The sequence below is a fragment of the Oncorhynchus clarkii genome, chromosome 2 (assembly GCF_045791955.1).
Source record: "Oncorhynchus clarkii lewisi isolate Uvic-CL-2024 chromosome 2, UVic_Ocla_1.0, whole genome shotgun sequence".
Taxonomy (NCBI): domain Eukaryota; kingdom Metazoa; phylum Chordata; class Actinopteri; order Salmoniformes; family Salmonidae; genus Oncorhynchus; species Oncorhynchus clarkii.
This window is the reverse complement of record NC_092148.1, coordinates 32,938,253-32,961,545: the sequence shown is the minus strand read 5'-3', so window position 1 is coordinate 32,961,545 and position 23,293 is coordinate 32,938,253. Positions and strand designations below refer to the sequence as shown.

The 23,293-nt window shown below is 47.8% G+C and overlaps 1 protein-coding gene across 2 annotated transcripts in view; it reads left to right on the top strand.

The window, feature by feature from the left end:
• Window positions 1–22,414, top strand: part of LOC139366942 (zinc finger protein 516-like) — a 65,773-nt gene extending 43,359 nt beyond the window's left edge. The window contains exons 2-6 of one of the 2 annotated variants that reach the window (XM_071104738.1): window positions 915–3,288; window positions 12,044–13,399; window positions 16,589–16,693; window positions 17,910–17,977; window positions 19,427–22,414. In XM_071104738.1, coding sequence (XP_070960839.1) covers window positions 1,476–3,288; window positions 12,044–13,399; window positions 16,589–16,693; window positions 17,910–17,977; window positions 19,427–19,486 — 3,402 coding nt within the window. In that variant the 5' untranslated portion in view covers window positions 915–1,475 and the 3' untranslated portion in view covers window positions 19,487–22,414. The remainder of the gene's footprint in view (window positions 1–914; window positions 3,289–12,043; window positions 13,400–16,588; window positions 16,694–17,909; window positions 17,978–19,426) is intronic. The other variant, XM_071104729.1, reaches the window with a different exon arrangement.
• The last annotated feature ends 879 nt before the right edge of the window (window positions 22,415–23,293 follow it).

Sequence of the window (23,293 nt, the reverse complement as noted above, 5' to 3'; positions counted from 1 at the left end):
GGTATCTTGTCAAATTTAAATGAATTTGAATACAGTAAAGGACTTTTCGAGGTAAAAAGTTCACATTAGTTGGTGCCTTTGTCCTTTGTTGGTATGTGTCCTGCACTTCAATGGGGCTTTTGTTGAGCCCACATTCAGAATTGTGAAACTTGCAACAGTGAGATTGAGACATGAGAGAGAGTGTAAAGCAACTCATAAATGATCTCTCTCTCGCTCTCCCTCTCTCTCCCTCTCTCTTTCTCTCTCTTTCTCTCGCTCTCTCTTTCTCTCTTTCTTTACTCTGGAAGAGTAAAAAGAGCCACTTCCTGTTGTGTGCTTAAGATCCCTGCCATGCGATAGTGTCAGTTGAAGCGGGCGTGGGGAATATGTTGGCTAGGCTCAGGCTACTGGTGCTGATCTTGCTGATGTGAATGAACGTTGCTCTGCGGTGCGATTGTGTTCAAAGTGTCGACTCAGCTGGAGTGGCGTCAGTGGCAGCGCCATGCACAATCACACACAGTGGCCCTCTCTGTCTGACATTTCAACAGACTTACATATGATATCACCCCTTACACACGCTGACGTGCTTACTTACATAGAAACGTACACACGTGCTGCATGCTCTGTCTGACACATACCTGGAGATATGAATATGCAAATGTGTAACGGATCACTATAGGTGAAGTGGCATGCTTTGGCTATGCTAACGCTGTCTCTTTGTTCTGTCTCTGTCTCTGTCTGTCTGTCTGTCTTTCTGTCTGTCTTTCTCTTTCTCTCTCTCTTTCTCTCTCTCCATTTCTGTATTGCCAAAATAAACATGTAGAACAATTCAATAAGATATAAAAGACATTTAGAAACATTTATCATAATTAGTGAGTACTCGATTTCATTTGATCTCTCCTCTCTCTCTCTCTCTCTCTCTCTCTCTCTCTCAGGGTGAGGACCTGCACAGGCTGTACAGAGAGCTCACAGAGAGTGATGCAACCTGGGAGCTGCTGATGTGATGAAAAATAAAGCCAAAGAAAAGCCAGCCAGTGAACTGAACAGGAGTGGGGACATGGTGTAACAGTGTCTGACTATACACAGCCACAGATAGAGCTCAATGTGTTGCCATATACCATGGCGGATTCTGTCTGACACAGTGTAAGGTACACGGAGATGTGCGATTCCAGATAGCGCTGTGTAAGCCATTTCACAAAGGGCCCTATAGCAGGTGCAGAGACATCGACAGTGTTGGATTCACTGACTGTCACTGCATGGATGAAGACCGATAGATGGCATTGGATTCACTAAGCAAAGAGTGTCAGATGAACACGGCCTAAATAGCACTGGATGCACCCATACAGTTGGCAGTGGATGATCACGGACAGATAGCTTTGGGATCGGCTGATACAGACGCAGAACGCTAGAGCTAGATGAGCTACTGCAGATAGCAGTGTAGATCCACTGTTAGCGAGCTAGCGCAGGTAGGGAGTTGGAGTGGGAGGCATAGCACCATGAACCCCAGAGAGAGCGGAGGAGGAGTGGAGGACATGGAGACCCAGGCGGGAGGGTTGGCGTTGGGGGAAGAGGGTGGCAAGGCCAGCCATGGAGGAGATGGAGAAGAGGGGGAAGAAGACAAGGCCTCAGCTTACGACTGCAACGTGTGTGGCCGCAGCTTCCCCTTCCAGAGCTCTCTGTCGCAGCACATGCGGCGCCACACAGGCGCACGCCCCTACAAGTGTCCCTACTGTGACCACCGCGCCTCCCAGAAGGGCAACCTCAAGGTCCACATCCGCAGCCACAAACTGCGCACACTCACTAGCCACCACCCCGAGGAGGAGGAGGGGCCAGAGGAGGAAGAGGAGGGATCAGGTGAAGTGGGTGTGTCCGAGGGCCTGGACGGTGGAACCAGTCCGACGAAGAGCAGCTCGGCCTGTAACAGGGTGGTCAACGGCGACGCTAACACAGACGCTAACACAGAAGAGGGCATAGGGAAGACGGCGGTGAGGAGCGTCAAAAGGGAGAAGTCAAGCTCTGAGCAGCGGCCATATTGCTGCCGTCTGTGCGGGTACCAGACCCAGCGCGAGGACCAACTCCTCAGTCACATCGAGAAGGTCCACATCACAGCCGACATGGAGGACGAGACTAACCCAGTGAGTCAGGAGGCAGTGGCAACGGAGGGAGAAGCAGGGACTCAGGTCACTGATGGGGCCTTCCCCTGTGAGACGTGTGGCCAGGTGTTCACACAGGCCTGGTTTCTTAAGTCCCACATGAAGAAACACGCAGGCCTCCTTGAGCACTGTTGTCGGGTGTGTGGCCGTCGCTTCAGGGAAGCCTGGTTCCTCAAGAGCCACATGAAGACCCACAATGGCTCCAAGGCCTCCGGCCGGGGGAAACCCAAGGCAGACTCCCAAGAGGCCGCGGCCACCATCAACGACGTGGCCCAAGACCCAGAGACCAATGTGACCTCCACAAGCCTTTACCAGGTTTGCTCCAAGTGTGGCAACCTGTTCCATGACCGAGAGAGCCTGAGGGCCCACGAGAAGGTCCACAACCAGGCTAAGCAGCCGACACAGGGCCAGAGACCTAGTGACGACGGGGACTCTCCCAGTGCCAAAAGGCGCCTCTTGGACTACCTCAGCCTCCGCCCAGCTGCCGAAGAAAAGCCCCAGGAAGAGAAGAGGCGCTTGGGCCAGAGAATCCCCGAGCTGGACCCAGTTTGTAGCTACCAGGCCTGGCAGCTGGCTACTCGGGGCAGGGTTCTGGAGCCTGTGGAGTCATACAGTATAAAGGCTACGGTAGGTGGGGAAGGGGACGAGGCCCTGGCTGGAGGGACCGTGGTGTACGAGAAGGAGAGCAGCCGCTACATCCTGGAGGGCCAGCAGAGGGAGAGACGCTCAGGGAGACGCAGCAGCGCCAGCGGGGGAGGGGGTAGTAGCCACCACACCTCCCCGGGGGAGCGCACCCCCGAGAGCCTGAGCGACTCGGAGTACCGTCCCTCCTCCCGCCAGGGCCGACGTCCCTCGTCCTTCCAGCAGAGCCAGTCCAAGTCCACCGAGTGCTTCGAGTGCGGAAAGGTGTTCCGCAGCCGCCACCAGATGATTGTGCACCAGCGGGTCCACCAGAGGCGAGACGGGGGCAGGGGTTCCGGGTCCGGAGGGGACAACAGGGCAGGGCAAGGAGTGGACCGCTGGGGATCCACCAGTGACCCTGAATCAGGCTCCCCCAGCAGGCCCAGCACCCCAGGGTACGGGAACTCACCACCAGCCTCCACCCTGGGAGAGGACACCCCTGAGATGAGCACCGCCAATGCAGTCCAACTGGCAGGTTAGTGAACATACCTCGACTGTTAATATAAGCCTTCTGTCGGGTGACCTTAGTTGGACTAGTGAGGGGGGAATTGGGCAATATTTGAGAGGAAATAGAATGTAAACAAAACCTTTTATCTGACAACAGGAAGATATTTAGCTCTGTCCTCAACACGCAGATGTTGTATGCAGATTTAGAATGACAACAGCCAAGAGATAAGCTTCAATGTAAGGACTATGTTAAGCATGCTGTAGGAGCTCATTCCTTTTCAAGCTCTTTCAAGGCCCCTGATCTTGACACTCTCACTAGCAAACATCTGTTGGTGAGATCCCCATCATTGTGATTCCGTCTCATCAACTCAGCCCCTTATAGAGTGAGGACATGAGCCACCCTGTGGCGATAGTCGGAACTGCTCAGTATCTGTTTTTGAGTGTGCTTTACAAAAACAACATGATAGACTGTATCATGTCGGGTCATTATATTCTCATTTGTGTTCAAGCCACTGTTGAAAACAACAAGACTGTTGACAAAAGCAGACCATGATGAAAAGTCAATGGGTGGTTTGATGAAAGCGTATGCTTTGAAAGTGGCATTACAATGGAGTTGGAATTTTTGGAATGCCTGTCATTTCTTCACCGTCATAAACACGGTCAAGAAGATCTTGAGCTGTAAACACTGTGGGGGAAAAATCATGATAAACACATACATCTGGGTTGATTTAAGATTCAAGATGGCTTGGTATGTATGTTTTGTTCTTCCGTAGGGTACAGACAGGTATTTGAGTGGGTGTCAGTGTTGGCACTAACTTGTTGAAAATATGTCTCGGCTTATCATGTTTTCATACACAGTTAAGAATCAGAGCTTAGTCTTTCACTCTCTTCCCTGGCGGTTTAGAATGTCAGAAATAGAAGTAGCTTTTCTTCGGGCTCGAGCAGTCTGCTATTTCAGCTTTTCCTGTCTCAGGAAACCCCCCCTTTTATCTGTGTGAATATGTTTTTGCTCTCCTTTTTTAATTATTTACAGTGAAAAATCTGTATTCTTTTCTCCCCCTCAGCTGTCAACATGAGAATGTTTGAAAATTGAGCAGAGAGAAATAGAGAAATAGCATGAGGACACCCAACCATAGAAGTTCAGTCGACTAAAGAAAGAAAAGAGCACTTGTTGCTTTTTTAGTCGACATTGTGTCACACACAAGAAAAAAAAAGAAAGCACCTTTTCATGTCTGTTGTGAACTTCCTGTTTTGTCATTCATGTACTAAATCCTCAGACAGAAACATGTATTTATTCAGTTAGTATGCAGAGAATGGATCTTACTTATGATATCCCTTAGGATGTTATATGCAGTAGCCTATGTATGAGAACATTAAGAATATTAGCTTGTGCAGTCAAAGCCATGAGTGAGTAGCCTGGTTCCAGAACTGTTAGAGCAGTATAGACAACTCAACATGTTGGTCATCACAATGACCATAGGAGTCCGCACCAACAGATCTGGGACCAGGCTAATGAGAGATTGAGGAGAGTTTAAGATCACAGCAATGGATTTCTTAAGATACTCTTTGAAGAGAGTTTCACATGTTTTCGGAATATGGGCAGGGACGCTGTCCTAGTGGGAGGGTCAAGAGACCAGAGGTAGCAGAATGGAGCGCTCGGGTTGCGGGTGTAGGGTTTGAGTACAGCCTGAAGGTAGGGAGGGGCAGTTCCTCTTGCTGCTCTGTAGGCAACTACCATGGTCTTGTCGTGGATCCAAGCTTCGACTAGAAACCAGTGGAGTGTGCAGAGGAGCGGAGTGACATGGGAAAACTTGGGAAGGTTGAACACCAGGCGGGCTGCAGCATTATGGATAAGTTGCAGGGGTTTGATGGCACAAGTGGGGAGCCCAGCCAAGAGCGTAGTGCAGACAGGAGATGACAAGTGCCTGGATTAGGACCTGCGCTGCTTCCTGTGTGGGGTAGGGTCGTACTCTACGGATGTTGTAGCGTATGAACCTGCAGGAGCAAGTCACTACTTTGACGTCTGCAGAGAACGACAGGGTGCTGTCCAGGGTCTCGTCAAGGTTCTTTGCACTCTCGTAGGCGGACACCGTGGAGTTGTCAACTGTGATGGAGAGGTCTTGGAGCGGGAAGGCCTTCCCCGGGAGGAAGAGCAGCTGCGTCTTGTCAATGTTGAGCTTGAGGTGGGGGGCCAACTTCTAAGTTAAGATATCTGCCAGGCACGCAGAGATGTGTTTCGCCACCTGGGCATCAGAAGGGGGGAATGAGAAAAGTAATTGAGTGTCATCCGCATAGCAATGATAGGAAAAATCATGTGAGGTTATTTCGGAGCCGAGTGACTTGGTGTATTGAGAGAAGAGGAGAGGGCCTAGAACTGATCCCCGGGGGACACCAGTAGTGAGAGTACGTGGCGCAGATACAGATCCTCTCCACGTCACCTGGTAGGAGCGGCTTGCCAGGTAAGATGCAATCCAAGAGTGTGCAGAGCCTGAGACGCCCAGCCCTAAGAGGGTGGAGAGGAGGATCTGATGGTTCACAGTGTCGAAGGCAGCGGATAGATCTAGGAGGATGAGAACAGAGGAGAGAGTCAGCTTTGGCAATGCTGAGAGCCTCTGTGACACAGAGAAGAGCGGTCTCGGTTGAGTGAACCGCCGTGACACTGGTTGGTGTCAAGAAGATTGTTCAGAGATAGATAGTGAGAGAGTTGGTTAGAGACAGCATACTCAAGCATTTTGGAAAGAAAAGAAAGAAGGAATACTGGTCTGTAGTTTTTGACGTCAGAGGAGGGGAGTGACTTCGGACCGTTTTGAAGTCAGAGGGGACACAGCCAGTGGTCAGGGATGAGTTGATGAGGGTAGTGACGAATGGGAGAAGGCCTCCAGAGATGGTCTAGAGAAGGGAGGAGGGGATGTGGTCGAGCGGGCAGGTTGTTGGGCAGCCGAGCCTCACTAGCCGCAGGATTTCATCTGGAGAGAGAAGGGAGGAAGCAGTCAAGGTGTAGGGTAGTTCTGTGGGACCACTGGACACAATAGGCTGAGCGAATGAGAAGCAGATGTCGTCAGTCTTCTTTTCAAAGTGGTTGTCAAAGTCGTCTGCAGAGAGGGAGGAGGGAGGCGGAGAGGGTGGAGGATTAAGTAGGGAGGAGAAGGTGGAAAGAGCCATCTCAGATCCCCTGTCAGACAGTCAGGTAACAGGGCCTAGTAGGGCGTCCTCTGCCCTACCTATACCCTCTATGTTCCACTGGCTGGTTACCTAATCCCCGCTGACGCCATCCAGTCACCCTGATCCCTCTCCTGCTCCCCACGTCTCAGGGATGTGTTATTTATAGAGACACTCCTAATGGACACACATACTCTCAGAGGACACACACACACCTAGCATGCACCAGCAGCATACCTCCCTGCCTCCCACTGCTGGCTTGCCTCTGAAGCTGAACAGTGTTGGTCCTGGGTGGGAGACCAGATGCTGCTGGAAGTGGTGTTGGAGGTACCAATGCCTCAGTAGCAGTGATTGGGAACATTGCCCTGTGTAGGGTGCCGTCTTTCAGAAGGGAGGTTAAACGGGTGCCCTGACTCTCTGTGGTCACTAAAGATTCCATGGCACTTTATTATAAGAGTAGGGGTGTTAACACTGGGGTCCTGGCTAAATTCCCAATCTGGCCTTCATACCATCATGGCCACCTAATCCTCCCCAGTTTCCAATATTGGCTCATTCATCCCATTCCTCTCCTCTAACTATTCCCCCAGGTCGTTGCTGTAAATGAGAATGTATTGTGAGTCAACATGCCTGGTAAAATAAGGGTAAAATACAAAAAAAATGCATGTGCACACTCCGTTATACACACACACACACACGCACACGCACAGCCACTCACTCCGAGACTTCACTCGAGCGTGCTGACAGACAGGTGATCTGGTTGGCAGGTGGGCAGACTAAGGCCTAGATTCAATCAGATCAAGCGTTGAACGGCAATATCCGCCCAAACCGCATAGCCGATGTTTTGGCGGTGTCGGAGGTGGAACTGCGTTGGAGCTGTCAAATGTGATCATTGTCACGAAGCCACACCAGTCCCACTCGCCTTAGAAGTTCAGAGCGAGAAAGTCCAGGCTATATAAAAAAGAATCATACTCCAAATTAAAATCATGAAACAAAATAATAAGGATTTATATCAGCCTGATCAGGGTGTAGATTACATCTCACCTTCCAGTCAACAAGGCTGCATGGCTGCAAGATTTCTCTTAATGCGACTCCGTGCAACCAATGGCAATGTCCGCTTTGGGTATACTGAGAGCCTCTTGTGGATTTGACAGCTCTTACGCCGTTCCACCTCCGACACGTCAAGACATCAGCTGTGCGGATGTTGGTTAAAGTGGATGTGATTGAATCGGTCCCCAAGTCATTCAAATCAGGGGTTCATTCAAGCTTTGCACTGTTGACAATGTTGTTTATAGTTTGGAAATGCCAATGAACATGACTGGATGTCTGCAGGCGTGTGCTGCTCAGGTGATCAGGTCCATGGAGGTGAGGTGATACAATGCTGAGGAGTTGGCAGGTTGCCACCCTGTCCATCACTCTTATCGATCCAAGACAGAGACAGAGTTTAAAGTCCTTTTTTACCTATTTACTATTTACAGTACATACTGTACAGGAGAACATTATAATTTTCAGGCCGTTACTTATGAAGTGTGGATAGGCTTTCTAAATGGCTGAGTAAAGTAGGTTTAGAATGTTTGTATGGTTACTGTAGGCAGTGGAAATGGCGAGCGCAAGCAAGATCTGGTTCTGGGTTCCAGGATTCCCTGCATGGCTGCACTACACGTGGAGGAGAGGAGCGTCGCTACAGCGTCAGTCTCGATTGCCTTGACTCCCACAGAGTGCCGAGTGGGGGGGAGTGAGGGAGGGAGTGCTGGAGGGAGGGAGGGAGCAAGCGAAGGAGGGAGGGAGCAAGCGAAGGCGGGAGGGAGCGAAGGAGGTGTGCAGTTAATGGCAGACATCCCACCCAGTGTTTGTTTATGTCAGATGGATGTTATTTCCCCCCGTGGTTTCCCCTTGGCAGCGAGGCAGGTTATGGCACTGACAGCTCTATGGGAACCAGGTCTTTCCCCTCCTCAAACACAGACATGCACGCAGGCACCACCTACGAGCACAGACTTTTCTGATTGTACATTTTTACTCAATAAAGTAGCTACGTATGACTGAGAGATGTGGTTGTCTCACCTAGCTATCTTAAGATGAATGCATTAACTATAAGTAGCTCTGGATAAGAGCTAAATGACTAAAATGTCAAATGTAAAACACACTCTCACACACACACACACACACACACACACACACACACACACACACACACACACACACACAGAGAGAGAGATTAGCCTCCAGCCCAACCCTGGCTGGGTGCTAGCCACTGCAGTATGTGGATAATAGGGAAGCCAAAATGAAAAGCAGATGGCAGTGGCATGTTCTAATTGAGGAGTGGAAACACAGTGGTGTGTGTGTGTGTGTATGCCCATTTGTTTCAGTGGGCAAGGGAGGTCTTGTACATCACAAGACACTGAGTGTGTGGACATGTCCTTCTTAATTAAAGGGGCAATCTGGAGTTGCTACATGCATTTTTGTGATGATAAATGAAGGATATGTACCCATTTGATTATTGAAGAATATATCTTAGAAATGCCTCATGAGCTTAGTTCAACTCCGGTACCCCCAGCATGACCCAACATATAAGCTTGTTTGACCCTGATGTTTCTAGTAAACATCCATTGCTCTGTCTATGAATTAGAGAGTGGTTACATATCGCCAGTCCCGGGGGCGAGGAGCATGCTTTGTTATTGTTTCAACTGCTGATTGCCGCCTTAAGGGTCCTTAAGAAGTGTTACTGGACATTGGTGTGTGTTTTGTGTTTCTTCCGGTGTGAGAGAGAGAGAGTGAGAGGTGTGTGATTAATGCTCTGGAGTAGTGTGGGTGTGTGAGTGTTTTTGTATTCATGTTTATGTGTGATAGATTGCGTGGGGTTCTGTTTATGTGTGTGTGCAGGGGGAACTCAGTGTATATGCCACCGTGTGGTGAACATTGACAACTGCACTCTACAAACAGTAGAAATATACACGGAACAAAAATATAAATGCAACATGCAACAATTTCAAAGATTTGACTGAGTTACAGTTCATAAAAGGAAATCAGTCAAATTAAATAAATTCATTAGGCCCTAATCTATGTATTTTACATGACTGAGAATACAGATATGCATCTGTTGATCACAAATACCTTAAATACAGGAGGGGCTGGATCAGAAAACCAGTCGGTATCTGGTGTGACCACCATTTGCCTCATGCAGAGCGACCTCTCCAGCGTGCCAGGGCCATCGAAGGTGAGCATTTGCCCACTGAAGTTAGTTACGACGCCGAACTGCAGTCAGGTCAAGACCCTGGTAAGGATGACGAGCCGGGTGTCCGGTGGCTGGTCTCAGACGATTCCGCAGGTGAAGAAGCCAGATGCGGAGGTCCTGGCCTGGTGTGGTTACACGTGGTCTGCGCTTGTGAGGCCGGTTGGATGTATTGCCAAATTCTTTAAAACAACTTTGGAGGAGGCTTTTGGTAGAAAAATGAACATTAAATGTTCTGCCAACAGCTCTGGTGGACATTTCTGCAGTCAACATGACAATTGCATGCGCCCTTAAAACGTGTGGCAATGTGATGTGTGAGAAAACTACACATTTTAGAGTGGGATTTTGCCTACAGCACAAGGTGCACAAGGTGTGTAATGATCATGTTGTTTAATCAGCTTCTTGTTATGCCACACCTGTTAGGTGGATGGATTATCTTGGCAAAGGAGAAATGCTCACTAACAGGGATCTAAACAAATTTGTTTTAAGAGAGTTGAGCATTTTGTGACTATGAAACATTTTTGGTAATCTTTTACTTCAGTTCATGAAACATGGGACCAACACTTTACATGTTGCGTTTGTATTTTTGTTCAGTGTAGTAATGCAGCCAATTAAATACATTAATCAGGGTATCAAAAGGCAGGAAGACTATTTTCCCTTCAGTTATACCTACGAATACTTCTCGCATCAGAGTGAATTTCTACATGTTGTTAATGTCCCGATACATACTCTCATATGTCGGAATAATCTGGAATGACACTATTTTGTGACATGTACAGATGCATTGAATCAGATGCGAATGCTATACATTTTAGCCTGTGGGAGAATCTCAATTGCATTTCCTTGACTCTTGTCCTTTCTCCTGGCCTCCTTCTCCAAACCCATTGTATAAGAAAATCAGAATTCCCACCCCTCTGACCTTCTGCTCCTATTGGTTTTGAGAAGGAGGTCGAGGAGAGGGGACATGAGGTATCCATTCAGATTCTCTCCATATATTCTTATGGTTTGGTATTTAGGCCAACACTGTCACCCAGTGGTCATGAGGAAGCACAACACCCCCTTTTTCATGGAACATGACTCAATTAAACCTGTCAGCTACTATTTCAAGCACATCTCTAGGCAGATCAATGTTTTGTAGACGTTAGTAAGACAGAATGTTCATATAATGCTGGAAGAATGCAGTGGTGTACATTAACTAAGTAAAAAAAAGAATTAAAGAATGGATAATGGCAGTCTTGCCGATATCGGCTCGGCTCCTTCAGGGTAGCACACTGCCCAAGCAAAGCATCAAAATATAAAATGACCTACAAGCAGTGAGCGCGGTAAGCTATAGAACCTAACAGGTAGAGGCAAAAGAAGCAAACGCATACTATCAGTGGCAGCAAGTGGTAGCAGGATATGTGAGCAGAACCGGTCAGCTTAAATACAATCACGCTGCCAAATAAGGCAGGCGTGATTGTTACTAGCGTCTAATTGGTGCAATCTCAGCTCATGCGTCAGCTGAGGCAGGGACTCAGGTTCTGAACTGGCTTCTCTTTGTGTTTTTTTTGGGGTACCCGTACTTTACTTTCCTACTTTTTTTTCTGACAACTTTGACTTTTACTCCACTACATTCCTAAAGAAAATATGTGCTTTCTACTCATACCATACATTTTCCCCGACATCCAAAAGTGCTCGTTACATTTGGAATGCTCATGCAGGAGAGCGATATGGTCCAATTCACGCACCTTCATCCCTACTACCTCTGATCTGGCGGACTCACTAATCACAAATACTGGATTTGTATTTAGTATTTTATTAGGATCCCCGTTAGCTGCTGCCAAGGCAGCCTCTCCTCTTCCTGGGGTCCATACAGGAGTAAAACAACAGATCGCAACAAAAACATTGTCCACATCATTAATAAAACAATGCATCACACTAGACGTTGTGCGCTATGAAAATGTACACTGCTCCACAATCACACATTTACAATGTGTGTCTCTTTGTGCCACGAGGTGTTGTTTTATCTGTTTTTAAAAGAAATCGGATTTGAATGCTAGCTTGAGCTACCTGACGTGAAAGAGTTCCATGTAGTCATGGCTCTATTTGCTACTGTTTGTAATAATGTCTGAGAGTGTGGCCCTGTCTGTCCATAAAGAAATACATCTGGTTTGCTTAATATAATATAAAGAATTTGATGCAATTACATTTTACTCAAGTATGAACATTTTGTACTTTTTCCACCAGATACTTTTAGACTTTTACTCAAGTAGTATTTTACTGGGTGACTTTCACTTACTTGAGTCATTGTGTATTCATTACTTTCACTCAAGTATGCCAATTAAGTACTTTTCCCACCACTGGGTGAATGTTTCAGAGAGGTGACCAAACCATCTCTGTTCTGTTTTGCCTTCCACAGATGAGAAGCCTTACGTCTGCAGCCTGTGTGACTTTGTCAGCACAGAGTCCTCTGCCTTCCTGTCCCATCTACGTCTCCAGCACACCAGTGACGGCCGACCTATTCCCGACCCCAGCTCCAGCTTTGAGAGAGGCACCCCCAGTAGCTTCCCCAAGCTGAAGAGGGCCCTCCTCGATGGGCTTGCTCAATCCTCTGCCCCCCACCCTTACCTCTCTGCCCGGCCGTCAAGAGACAAATGCACCGCCGAGAGCAGTTCACCCACTGACCCTCACCATGTTGCTCCTCTGGACCTGTGTGTGAGAGCCGAGGGCCACAGGGGCCCGGCCTCCTCAGCCCTTCAGCAGAAGGGCCTGCCCAGTCATAAGTGCTCCTACTGCTCCCACTCCACCCACTACCTGGAGGTGCTGTGGATGCACCAGACTGTCGCCCATCGTATCAACAGCAGCGCCCTGGCCCCCAAATGGGCCCTCCTGAAGAATGGCTTCAAGCGCCCCCGAGAGCTTTCATCCTCCAGGAGACGCACGGGCCCTCCTCCTGCTCTGGATGGGAGGGAGTGCCCCCCGTTGCCCCCTGTGGTGCGCACCCCCCGCACACGCCCGCCATCGTTGAATGGGGGCCAGAAGAAAGACGGCAGGGACAGGGCAGCCAGTCAACCCAGCACCTCTTCCTCCTCCACACAAGGATCCTCCTCCTCTGCCTCAGGCTCCCAGAGTGTGCGGCCTCCCAGGGCAGGCAGCAGACAGAGAGGCGAGGCTGTGCCAGATCAGGGCCACCGCTCTCGCTCCAACTCCAGGCCCAGGGTGGAGATCTACCCACGGGGAGGCTCCTCGACCGGCTCCCTGGAGAAGAGCACTGCGGCCGGGGCTCCCCAGCGACCCTCAGCCCCTAGCCCCAGTGTTGGAGGAACCACCAGGCTGGTGGATAGGTACATGTTGCCTCAGGAAGGCCTTGGATTCATGCTGTCCAGCAAACATGGCCTGGCAGAGTACAGCAGAGCCAGGAGCTCGCCTCAGCCCCAGCCCAAGCCCAGCAGCTCCCAGTCCCACACCCAGTCTCACCCCCAGTCCCAGGGCAGACCCAGGGCAGAGCGCCCAGCCCACAACACCACCACGTCAGGCCAGGGCTACGGAGCCTCCCACTCCCAGACACTAGGGAGCGCCGTCCAGGTATCCTCCGCCTCTTCCTCCTACTCCTCCTCAGCCCAGCATGCGGAGGTGAAACAGGAGGAGGCACAGAGGGTGGAGACACCAGAGCTGCCCATGGACATCTTGAGCTTCCTGAAGAACTGCAACTCCAATGACCTGGCGACACTCTACCACCGCTGGGGCGCCGCCAACCCCCTACTGGACCCCACAGGTAAGAGCCAGGGCAGAGCTGTCAAACAACCTTAGGTCCTTTAAATAGATAGGAAAGTATGTTTAGCCAACTTGGCACATGACCTAGACACAAAATAACATCAAGTAAACGATGGGAACGTCCACTCATTGTTTGCCACTCTCACAAGAGATCTTTAATGACGGTAAAGTCACCCTCTGGCATAAGACTCACCCTTCTCACAAACAATAAGGGAAAAAATGACATTTTTTTCTACATTTAGGCCTACTCTAAAACTCAGATCCTCAGACATGTTTTTCATCTATGTTATGTGGGCAGCCTGTCAGTGCCGTGATGAGAAGGGGAGACATTGAGGAGGGTAGTAGGGATGATGATAAACATGCCTTAGGATCATGTGTTTAGAGGAAAGGCCAAATGTTGAGCAGACCTTTTTTGGCTCGCTGATTGACAGCTCATGTCACATGTGGCGGGGAGATTCACTGGACTGGATCTGCCAGCAGGAATGGCCCCTGAGGTGGTCAACGCAAACACATGGGCTCAGTTGTGTACACACACACATGTATGCAGGCATGCACACACACCGCGCACGCACGCACACAAACACACTCGCACGCCTACACACACACCATCTGGCAGAAGATGATTGATAGACAGGCCGACTGGCCAGTCTGACAGGAGCATAAATAATGAAAGGGAGATGCATTAAAGTAGATGTGTGTGTGTGTGTACGTGTGTGTGTGTGTGTGTGTGTGTGTGTGTGTGTGTGTGTGTGTGTGTAGGAGCACACAAGGTACTGTATATTGTAAAAAGGCTGTATCTGGGGCAGTGTGTGTTCTGTATGTAGGGAGCAATGGCGGCTGGTGGAGCTATAGGAGGACGGGCTCATAGTAACGGCGACAATGGATTACATGGAATGGTATGAAACACATCAAACATATGGGAACCACACATTTGAACCCGTTCCATGGATTCCATTCCAGCCGTTACAATGATCCCGTCCTCCTATAACGCCTCCCACCAGCCTCCACTGGTGGGGAGTGATGTTATAACAGTGAAAGATGTGGCAGGACCTTCGTGGGTCTCTGTTTAGCAAGGCATATCTCCGCTCTCCCGGTGACCTGTCGCCAACTGTTTGGTTCAGGACTCCGGCTGATGATGCTCTCACAGACGGGGGGGGGGGGGGGGGGTAGAGACATAATAATTAACCCAGCAGCAGCTGCTTTAGAAATGGTGATTACCAAAACATCCTGAATCTCCCCCGTATTCTGCTGCTACTTTCCTAAGGTCAAGTGGGCCTCTGCTTAAGACACCCAGCTGCCAGGCTTCTATTCCTCCCCATGTTCCAGAAAGAGAAAACAGCCTGGGAGGCAGACGTATGACATCGCTGTCACCCGTCCAGGCAGATACCGTCACGCTCCGCCTTAGCCCTTTGAGTCAGATGCTATAAAGTGACCTTTTTTTGAGAAAGCCAGGATGTGTGTTGTTTGTGTGTGTGTGTGGCAGGGGGGTGGTGTGTGTGTGTGTGTGTGTGTGTGTGTGTGTGTGTGTGTGTGTATGTGTGTGTGTGTGTGTTTAGTCCAGCTCACTTGTCTTTCATTGGTGCCTCAGAGGGAGAGAGAGAGAGGCTTGTGGGTCTGGCTGGATGTTTTCTGGGGCCAGGCAGGGTTAGATCTGCCAGAGACACTCTCAGTCACCTCCCCTCCCCTGTCACCCATACCACCAGCGGGTACCACGAGCCCAGGTACATGCCAAGGCAGGGCTGGGAACTCACCCCCTCACTCACTGCACACACCCCAAGGGCTTTTTGGCTGGCAGGGGAAGAGGTCATAGGAGGGGTTGGTAGTGGCGGTGGTGCGGAGGACAGGGGATATGTGACGATGGATGGACCAAGTTGGTCTCTCTCGTCTTCCTGCTGCCTCCTTGCATCCTGCATCACCGGATGACACGCCGAAGATCTTTTATATTCCCCTTCTGCACATGTACACACACGTACAAATAAACAGCACACTCTCTCTCTCTCTCTCTCTCTCTCTCTCTCTCTCTCTCTCTCAAACACACACACACACACACACACACACCTGACATGTGACACGCGGGCCGGGCAGCGGAGCGGGCACATCACAGCCGGGGCGTTTTAATTGGCTGTAATTTATGCGGCGGCCGTGTAGCTGTGTGTGTCTGCCTGTCAGAGCCTGAGATGATGCTGTGTGACAGCTGCAGTCCAACCCCTGGAGCTAGCCTCCCATAATGACACATTAGACATACTAATGATGCTTCCCTCTCTATACTCTACTCTCCTCTACTAGAGTTGAGGCTAGCTCTTACCAGCCAGAGACGAGAGACTCGTCTGACCATGTCTGTCGGTGTCTACTCCTTTATGGCCCTGTGTTCCATTCATATACTTCCAATCAATCAATTACATGTGATTATACAGTCCTTTTTACATCAGCAGATGTCACAAAGTGCTTATATAGAAACCCAGCCTAAAGCCCCGAAGAGCAAGCAATGTAGATGTAGAAGCATGGTTGCTAAGAAAAACTCCTTTGAAAGGCAGGAACCTAGGAAGAAACCTAGAGAGGAACCAGGCTCTGGGGGGGTGCCAGCCGTCTTCTGGCTGTGCTGGTGGAGATTATAAGAGGACATAGTTTACGTCATTTTATGTATTGTTCGTCGTATTAAATGACTCCCAAATGAAATCGCTCAAGGGGAGAGTTCTGCCACCACCTGTCCTCTCTCTGGAAGGTCATGCCATCTCAGCCTTGACCTGTGCCGGTGGATATTATAAGAGTACATGGCCATTAAGGCGAGATCGTTCTTCAAGATGTTCAAATGGTCATAGATGACCAGCCGGGTCACATAATAATCACAGTGGTTACAGAGGGTGCAACAGGTCAACACCTCAGGGGTAAATGCCAGTTGGCTTTTCATAGCTGAGCATTCAGAGGTCGAGGCAGCAGGTGCCGCCCTTCATTTAGTCCTTCCCTTCTATCTCTCCTTCGTTCTTTCCATCCTCCCATCCATCTCTACATCTTCATTTTAGTCATCGGGACTTTTGTGTGGATTTTCATATTTTCTTCTCTCAATTCCCCATTCCCCGTACTCGTTCCCTGTTACCTCTCTTTCTCTCTTCCCGTGTCCCTCTCTCTGTGTCGTCACAGAGGACGTTTAAGATGACATTTTAGCCCGTGTTCCTCTCTGTCTGTGTTGTAGGGATGCTGAGGACTCTGGTTCGACAAGGGGAATACGGCTGCCAAGAGTGTGGGAAGAGCTTCAGTCAGCCCAGTCACCTCCGCACACACATGAGATCCCACACAGGTAAATGGAGATTAACACACACACACACACACACACACACACACACACACATGAGATCCCACACAGGTAAATGGAGATTAACACGCACACGCACGCACACACACAAGCACATACATACGCAGGTGTGTGAATACACATGCACAAGTGCACATGTATGTGCACACAAACACATATGCCTGTACACACACACACACAAACATACACATACAATCACATATCCAATACTGAACATCAGTAACATTCAACTAGATTATTTGTTCATTTGCGCTCCTCGGCCTGTGGGTTCATTCTTTGCCCTCGACCAGAATAGCTGTCTGTCGGTTGTAAACTGAATTTTTTTTATTTGCTGACCTGTGACAAATATTCTACATTATTAATCACGTGTCAGTTAGAGAGAAGGAATTGTGCATGCTAGTGAACCATAGGATTTGTCCATCATGCCCACATATGTCTCCATTATCACTCATCCTTGTTCAGCAGCCAAGCCAGTTGTTGTGCCTCCTTTCTTATCTCTTCCTCTCGTCTGCTCCTCCTCTCCTTTGTCCTCTTTCTCCTCTCCTCTCTGGTCATGTCCATCAGTGGGGGCCAGCTGTAATAGTGGTAGACAGTGAGATAAGTAACTTCTTTATGGAGAGTGTGAATGATTTGTGGCACAGCCAGTGATGCTAAGTGACAGGAGCCAAACGGTAAGTGATGCAGAGGGAGTCCTCTTCCCCCTCAGCATCCACTGTAAACACACACGGGCGTGTGCAGGCATGCACACACACACACACACACTTTACCCCCTACACACACACCGCACAAACACACACTCACTGCACAAACACACACACACACACATTTTACCCCCTACACACACACTGCACAAACACACACACACACAGAGAGAGAGAGAGAGAGAGAGAGAGAGAGAGTGAGCTGTAATTAATGTTGTCACCGATGGTTTTATTCAGCATGGACGTCATCCTCACGCGAAAGGCCAGTCACCATTAGCATGTCTGTGTCATATTAAATCACTGGCTTCACTCCACCAGGTCTCATCATCATCATCATCATCATCATCATCTAGCTCCACTCTGCTCTGCTGTTGTTGTGTTGTCTCTCTCTAACTAACTGGTCGTTGCTGTGGTGATGCTGGTGAATGGAGACTATGAGCTTCTATTTTTTTAACAAGCCCCCCCCTCCCTCCCTCCCCCACCCTCCTTCTTCCCCACAGTCGTGTTTGATTATAACGGACTCCGAGGTGCTGACGCTCAAACCAACCCCTCGGAAGCTCCCAAACAAGTATGTTGTTCCCATCGATTCACGTTGGGTTGCTGCTTCCCATTGCTTATGCCCGTTAGTTTTGTGTGCATGTGTTTGTCTGTGTATGTTTGCGTGCATGCACGTTTGCTGGTGCTCATGTCCTTATTGTTTTATATTCATTCTCTCTTTTTCACTCTGAGTTATGTGTCCTTCTGGAATCATCCGCTTTCAGACTGCCCATATTTCTTGTTGTCACTATGTCACCAAGTGACTAGAACCATAGACGGCAACAATACAGTTCTGGTAGTCTGTCCCTGTGTGAAGGATTGGCCCTGAGAACACACAAAATGTATATTTTCTCTCTGCATCAGATTAAAGTTTTCTGAGAGAGAGAGGGGGGGGGGGGGTTAGGTGAGGTAAATCTCCTCTGCTTTGACATTCGGAAAGAGCCAGGTCTGCAAGCCGCACCTCCATCTTAATGAATCACCCATCCGCAAATTTATCGCAACGCTATGAATGATGGGAGCAGAAACAGCGTCGGGGTCCAATTAGATGTAGTGTTGGCGGTGCTTTACAGTGACGATAACCTTTAGTGTAATTTAGTGCACCACTCCCATCCAGCCTGCCTCCCCGCCTCTCTTCCTAACAGGACGACGGTGTCCTAGAGGTGCTCGCTTTCCGCTCACGTCTCAACCTGCCCGCCTGATCGCCAGGCTCTGCTTTTAGATTCCGCGTGATTAATTGTGTATTTTTGTGGTTTTATTTCCCCCACCGCAATATAATGATGTATGATAACACACATATTTTCCTGTTTCTTCTTCAGGTAACAGAGAGGGAAGAGAGGTTGAGGGCAGAAGGAGTCATTTGTTTCCCCCCATTTATATTCTTCCATTTATCATAATGATAATTAGGCGCAATTAAATGGCACTGTCATTAGTTTAGTTCAGGTGTGCTGTTGCTTATTTATGTGATGGCGTCAGAGCCGTTGTAGGTCAGTCTAATTAGCAAAGCGAGTGGGTGGGGCCGGCTGATTGAGGGAAAGAGAGAGAGAAATGAAGTAGGGCTGTGTGGCCCTTTTCCACACACGTCAGGCTTCGCTCACAGGAGACGAGGGCAGGTTCATGTGGGTTAGAAAAGAGGAAAGTGAACCTGTTGTTTTGGGAATCAGGTGCGGTATATTTTCATGGTTAGAAGTCTGTTGCCATGGGGTTTCATGATTTGGGGTTAACTTCGTTTTTGTGCCTGTTTTGTGTTATAACTGTGTGTATGTGTTCATGTCTTCTTCATTGTACTGTTTAACTACAGTCAGCATGGTGTACGTCATTTTATGTATCGTTCCTCGTATTAGATCCCACGCCAATGAAATCGTTCCAGGGGAGATTTCTGCCGCCGCCTGTACTCTCTGAAAAGTTAGGCCATGTCTGCCCTCTGTGTGACCTTTGAACTCTATGTGTGACCTCTGTGTGTGTTGTTGTGTGTGTCCCAAAGGGGAGAGACCGTTCCGGTGCCGCCTCTGCCCGTACCGAGCCTCTCAGAAAGGGAACCTAAAGACCCATGTCCAGAGTGTCCACCACGTGCATTTCGACAACGCCCAGTACCCTGATTACAGACCACCGGGAATGGGCCCCGAACAGGAGGAGGAGCAGGTTCGGGGTGGTGGTTCTCACCCACCACCCCGACCTAATAACAGACCCACCAACGTGACATCCCCAGGGCCTAAGATAGAGATAGAGACTCTATCCATATTCCCAGCCCCTCCCCAAAGACAGCAGAGAGACCTGAGAGATGTGTCAGAGACACCACCTAACAGAGTGACATCAGAATGAACTCACCCCTATTGCCCTTTTAGATGAAAAGGATGGCATGGTGGCATAGTGACGTTCCTATAGCTTTCCATTTTCCTATTTTTCCCCATTTGATTTAGATTGTGATTAAATGGTTTTGTGCATTCCTCAGGACACTGATCCCTTAATAACACACGGCAGAATGGAGCAGCCAAGTTGGTGATGTTTACACTGACTGAACTGAACTCACTTAGCTAACCCTCTGATTGCAGCTAACTTGACAAGCTCAAGACGGTGTGTGTGTGTGTGTGTGTGTGTGTGTGTGTGTGTGTGTGTGTGTGTGTGTGTGTGTGTGTGTGTGTGTGTGTGTGTGTGTGTGTGTGTGTGTGTGTGTGTTCTTCCTCTCGAGCACCACTATGATGAGTCCAGTATGAGTGGCTATAGTGAAGTGACCACTACACGATCTGACTCCGAGGCTGTTTGGTCGGTTATTAAAGAGAGAGAACAAGAGAGAGAGAGGGCTAATGACAGTGTGAGAGGAGGTGCCTGCTTTGCTGCTCATTAAAAAGAGTATGTGCTTTTAATGGGGGGTATAAACGAGCGTGCGGTTTTAACAGTCATTCAATTATTGGGAGGAGAAGAAGAGGCCGTTTTCTGATCCCTCTGATCCGAGCGTAGTCCTCCTCCCACACCCACACCTCCAACCTCAAATTAGACCCACTTACTGAAACCTCTTAGCAGGAATAAAGTGGTCTGACTGTTTGGTTCAAGTTGCCCTTACTCTCTTTTCTACTTGAGTAAGAGTATACTCCTTAAAGCTAGTCCTCACAACAGTAGCTTTTGGGGGGGCGGTTGAGAGGTCAGGCGTCTAGAGCTTTCAGGGAGCATTGTTGGAGACAGTGTTTTGTTTCTGATGGCTGCGGTGTGTGTGTGTGTGCGGCTTGTGTGTGTGCTGCTTGTGTGTGTGTTTTGCCCCTCCTTGATTACCTCTGCGTATTAGACTCCCTTTAGACGCTTTGCATACTACCTCCTTTGCAATAAAAGCTTGTTTTGGTTTTTGTACAGCCAGGTATGAAGTGAGGACCAAAGCCATGCTTGTATACTGTATATAAGATATAAGGAGAGGCTTCACTGTAACCATATGTGTGAAGTTTTTCTCAAAGTTGCATTCACCCTCATAAAACGCCTCCTGGATTCATAGCCATGCCTATGACTATTGGATTACCTGTTTGTTAGGGCAGACACCAAAAAAAACATTTTTTGCAACGGAAAACAAAAATGAGCATTTCTGATTGGACAAATCCAGAAGGGCCCTCCCTCCCTGTTTCAGTCCATCTTCTTCCATTGGGTGCCTAATGAACACCACCCAGGTGAGGTGAAGCTCTAATAAGTTAGTAATTCTTGTTTTGGTGCATGGGATGTCAACATGTTCTTTCAGACAAGCAGACTATTGGTCAGACAGTCTTTTTGAGCAAACGTTGTATACACGCAAGGCCACGTGCACTGTACAAGACACTGCAAATGGCAAAGTGTGAGACAAATAGAAGTTAATAATTATCAGCTGTTTAGAATTAAAACAAAAAAAAAATTGGGTGGGGATTCAAAGATATGGAATTATTGTCATGGGATATAATACTGTCTACTTTGAGACCTCGGTAGTAGTTTTTACATGAACACAAGATGAAACCATTTCTGTGTCAGTTACTTTATATGGTTGGTTGAATATGCATACAACAATGTGCTTGCGTATACCTACACATACTGTACGTGTATATTAAAGATGAGGATAGTCAAATACTTGAAACGGATAATATAGCCTATCAAGTAGTGTCCTTAATAATTAGTGCCCTTAAATACTGTTGTACAGAATGACCCTTTAAGATGAACTCCTAAAATACACATTTGTACTCCTAAGTGTGACTTAGCAGATATGAGCAGACCACGCGGGAGTGAGAGAGTGAGTATTTGTGCGTGTGTGTATGTAAGTATGTGTGTCTGTATTATAATCGTACCGAACCCGTTACAGCGTTAGATACCAAATGGCATTTCCGGTGCACTTAGTCTAGGTTACTGCTTTAACCCGTTATAACTGTCTTCTGTCTTGTTCTATTATTATAGATATCCATGATTCATTTAATATCATTTGATATGTGTTTTTTTTTTTTTTAGGCGTTTGTTTATTTTATTACACTGCTCAGTTCAGTTTTCGAATGGAAAACGATAGGCGCATAAATATGTTTCATAAAGAGCGTGTTTTTAGTCTCTCTCTCTTTGCTAAAAAAAAAAGTAGAACTTCTTCAGTAGATAGCCATGGTTACCCTCCCAAATAACGTGGTGGAAGTCATTATTTCTATTTGGTTGGTTTTAACAATGTCTCCAGGTTGTGTGTGTGTGTGTGTTGGCTTTTTATTTGTAATTAACTACATTGTAATTGTTCCGTAGATGACATTATTTGGAATGTATTTGGTTGACATCTGTATTTATTAGTTACAATGATCAGAGCAGAAGCAGACAAGGACTCGTTTTATTTGATTCTTTTCAGATGTGTTTTTATACTTTGTTTTCACGGTCCCCGATGTGAAAGCTCTACCTCGTCTGAGACCTTCTCGGTTCTGTTAAAGTTTTGTACATCGTTGCAGAAAATGTAAAGTCATCATGTCCACATTAAATACACAAATATGGCACCATTCAACCGGTTTCATCAGTCTCCCTTGCTTGCATGTGATAGAATGAGCAGCATCCTGTTGGGATCTGATGGAATACTGTAGGCTCCTAGGGGAGAGTGGGGTAAGTTTTTTGTTGAATTTTCAGGATCACTCCGTCAAGGGAAATATAGTATTCTTTCTAACAAAGATATCTACATATATTTCAGGATGTTGTGTATCTCTGGAAATAATCTGAATTCATGTTACCATTACAGTTTTGAAAATATAGCTCTTCCAATAAAGTGGTCTCTTGGCACAATTGACTTAAGTTAAGGTACCTACACATTTTTAGACTGAATTAAATATTCCCGCTACCTTTTTAAAACCATGTCTATGTTAATTTCCCAAATTCAATTCAACATCACTTTTTTGTCTTTGAATCAGTTAAAGCATATTTTAACGCAGGCTTAACACCTAACAGTCACTTTTTTGTCTTTGAATCAGTTAAAGCATATTTTAACGCAGGCTTAACACCTAACAGACACTTTTTTGTCTTTTAATAATTTAAAGCATATTTTAACGCAGGCTTAACACCTAACAGACACTTTTTTTAAAACACTTTGAACATCGTTCCAGCGACAATTCCTTGCATTACACCTGGGGAAAAAACACTTCAATTTGCTCAACTTGCCATTGGCTCAACTTAGCCCAAGGCAAACATTTTGGGTGGCAGGTAGCCTAGTGGTTAGGCTACCTGCCGAGGCAGTTTACCCACTGTTCCTAGGCCGTCATTGTAAATAAACATTTGTTCTTAACTGACTAAAAACATTTTGACTATATTAGCCCACACAGCTACAAGGATGCACTTTCGTGCTAGATTTAGGACCTCATACTGAAGCTTATAGAGACTCCCAACTGATGTATAG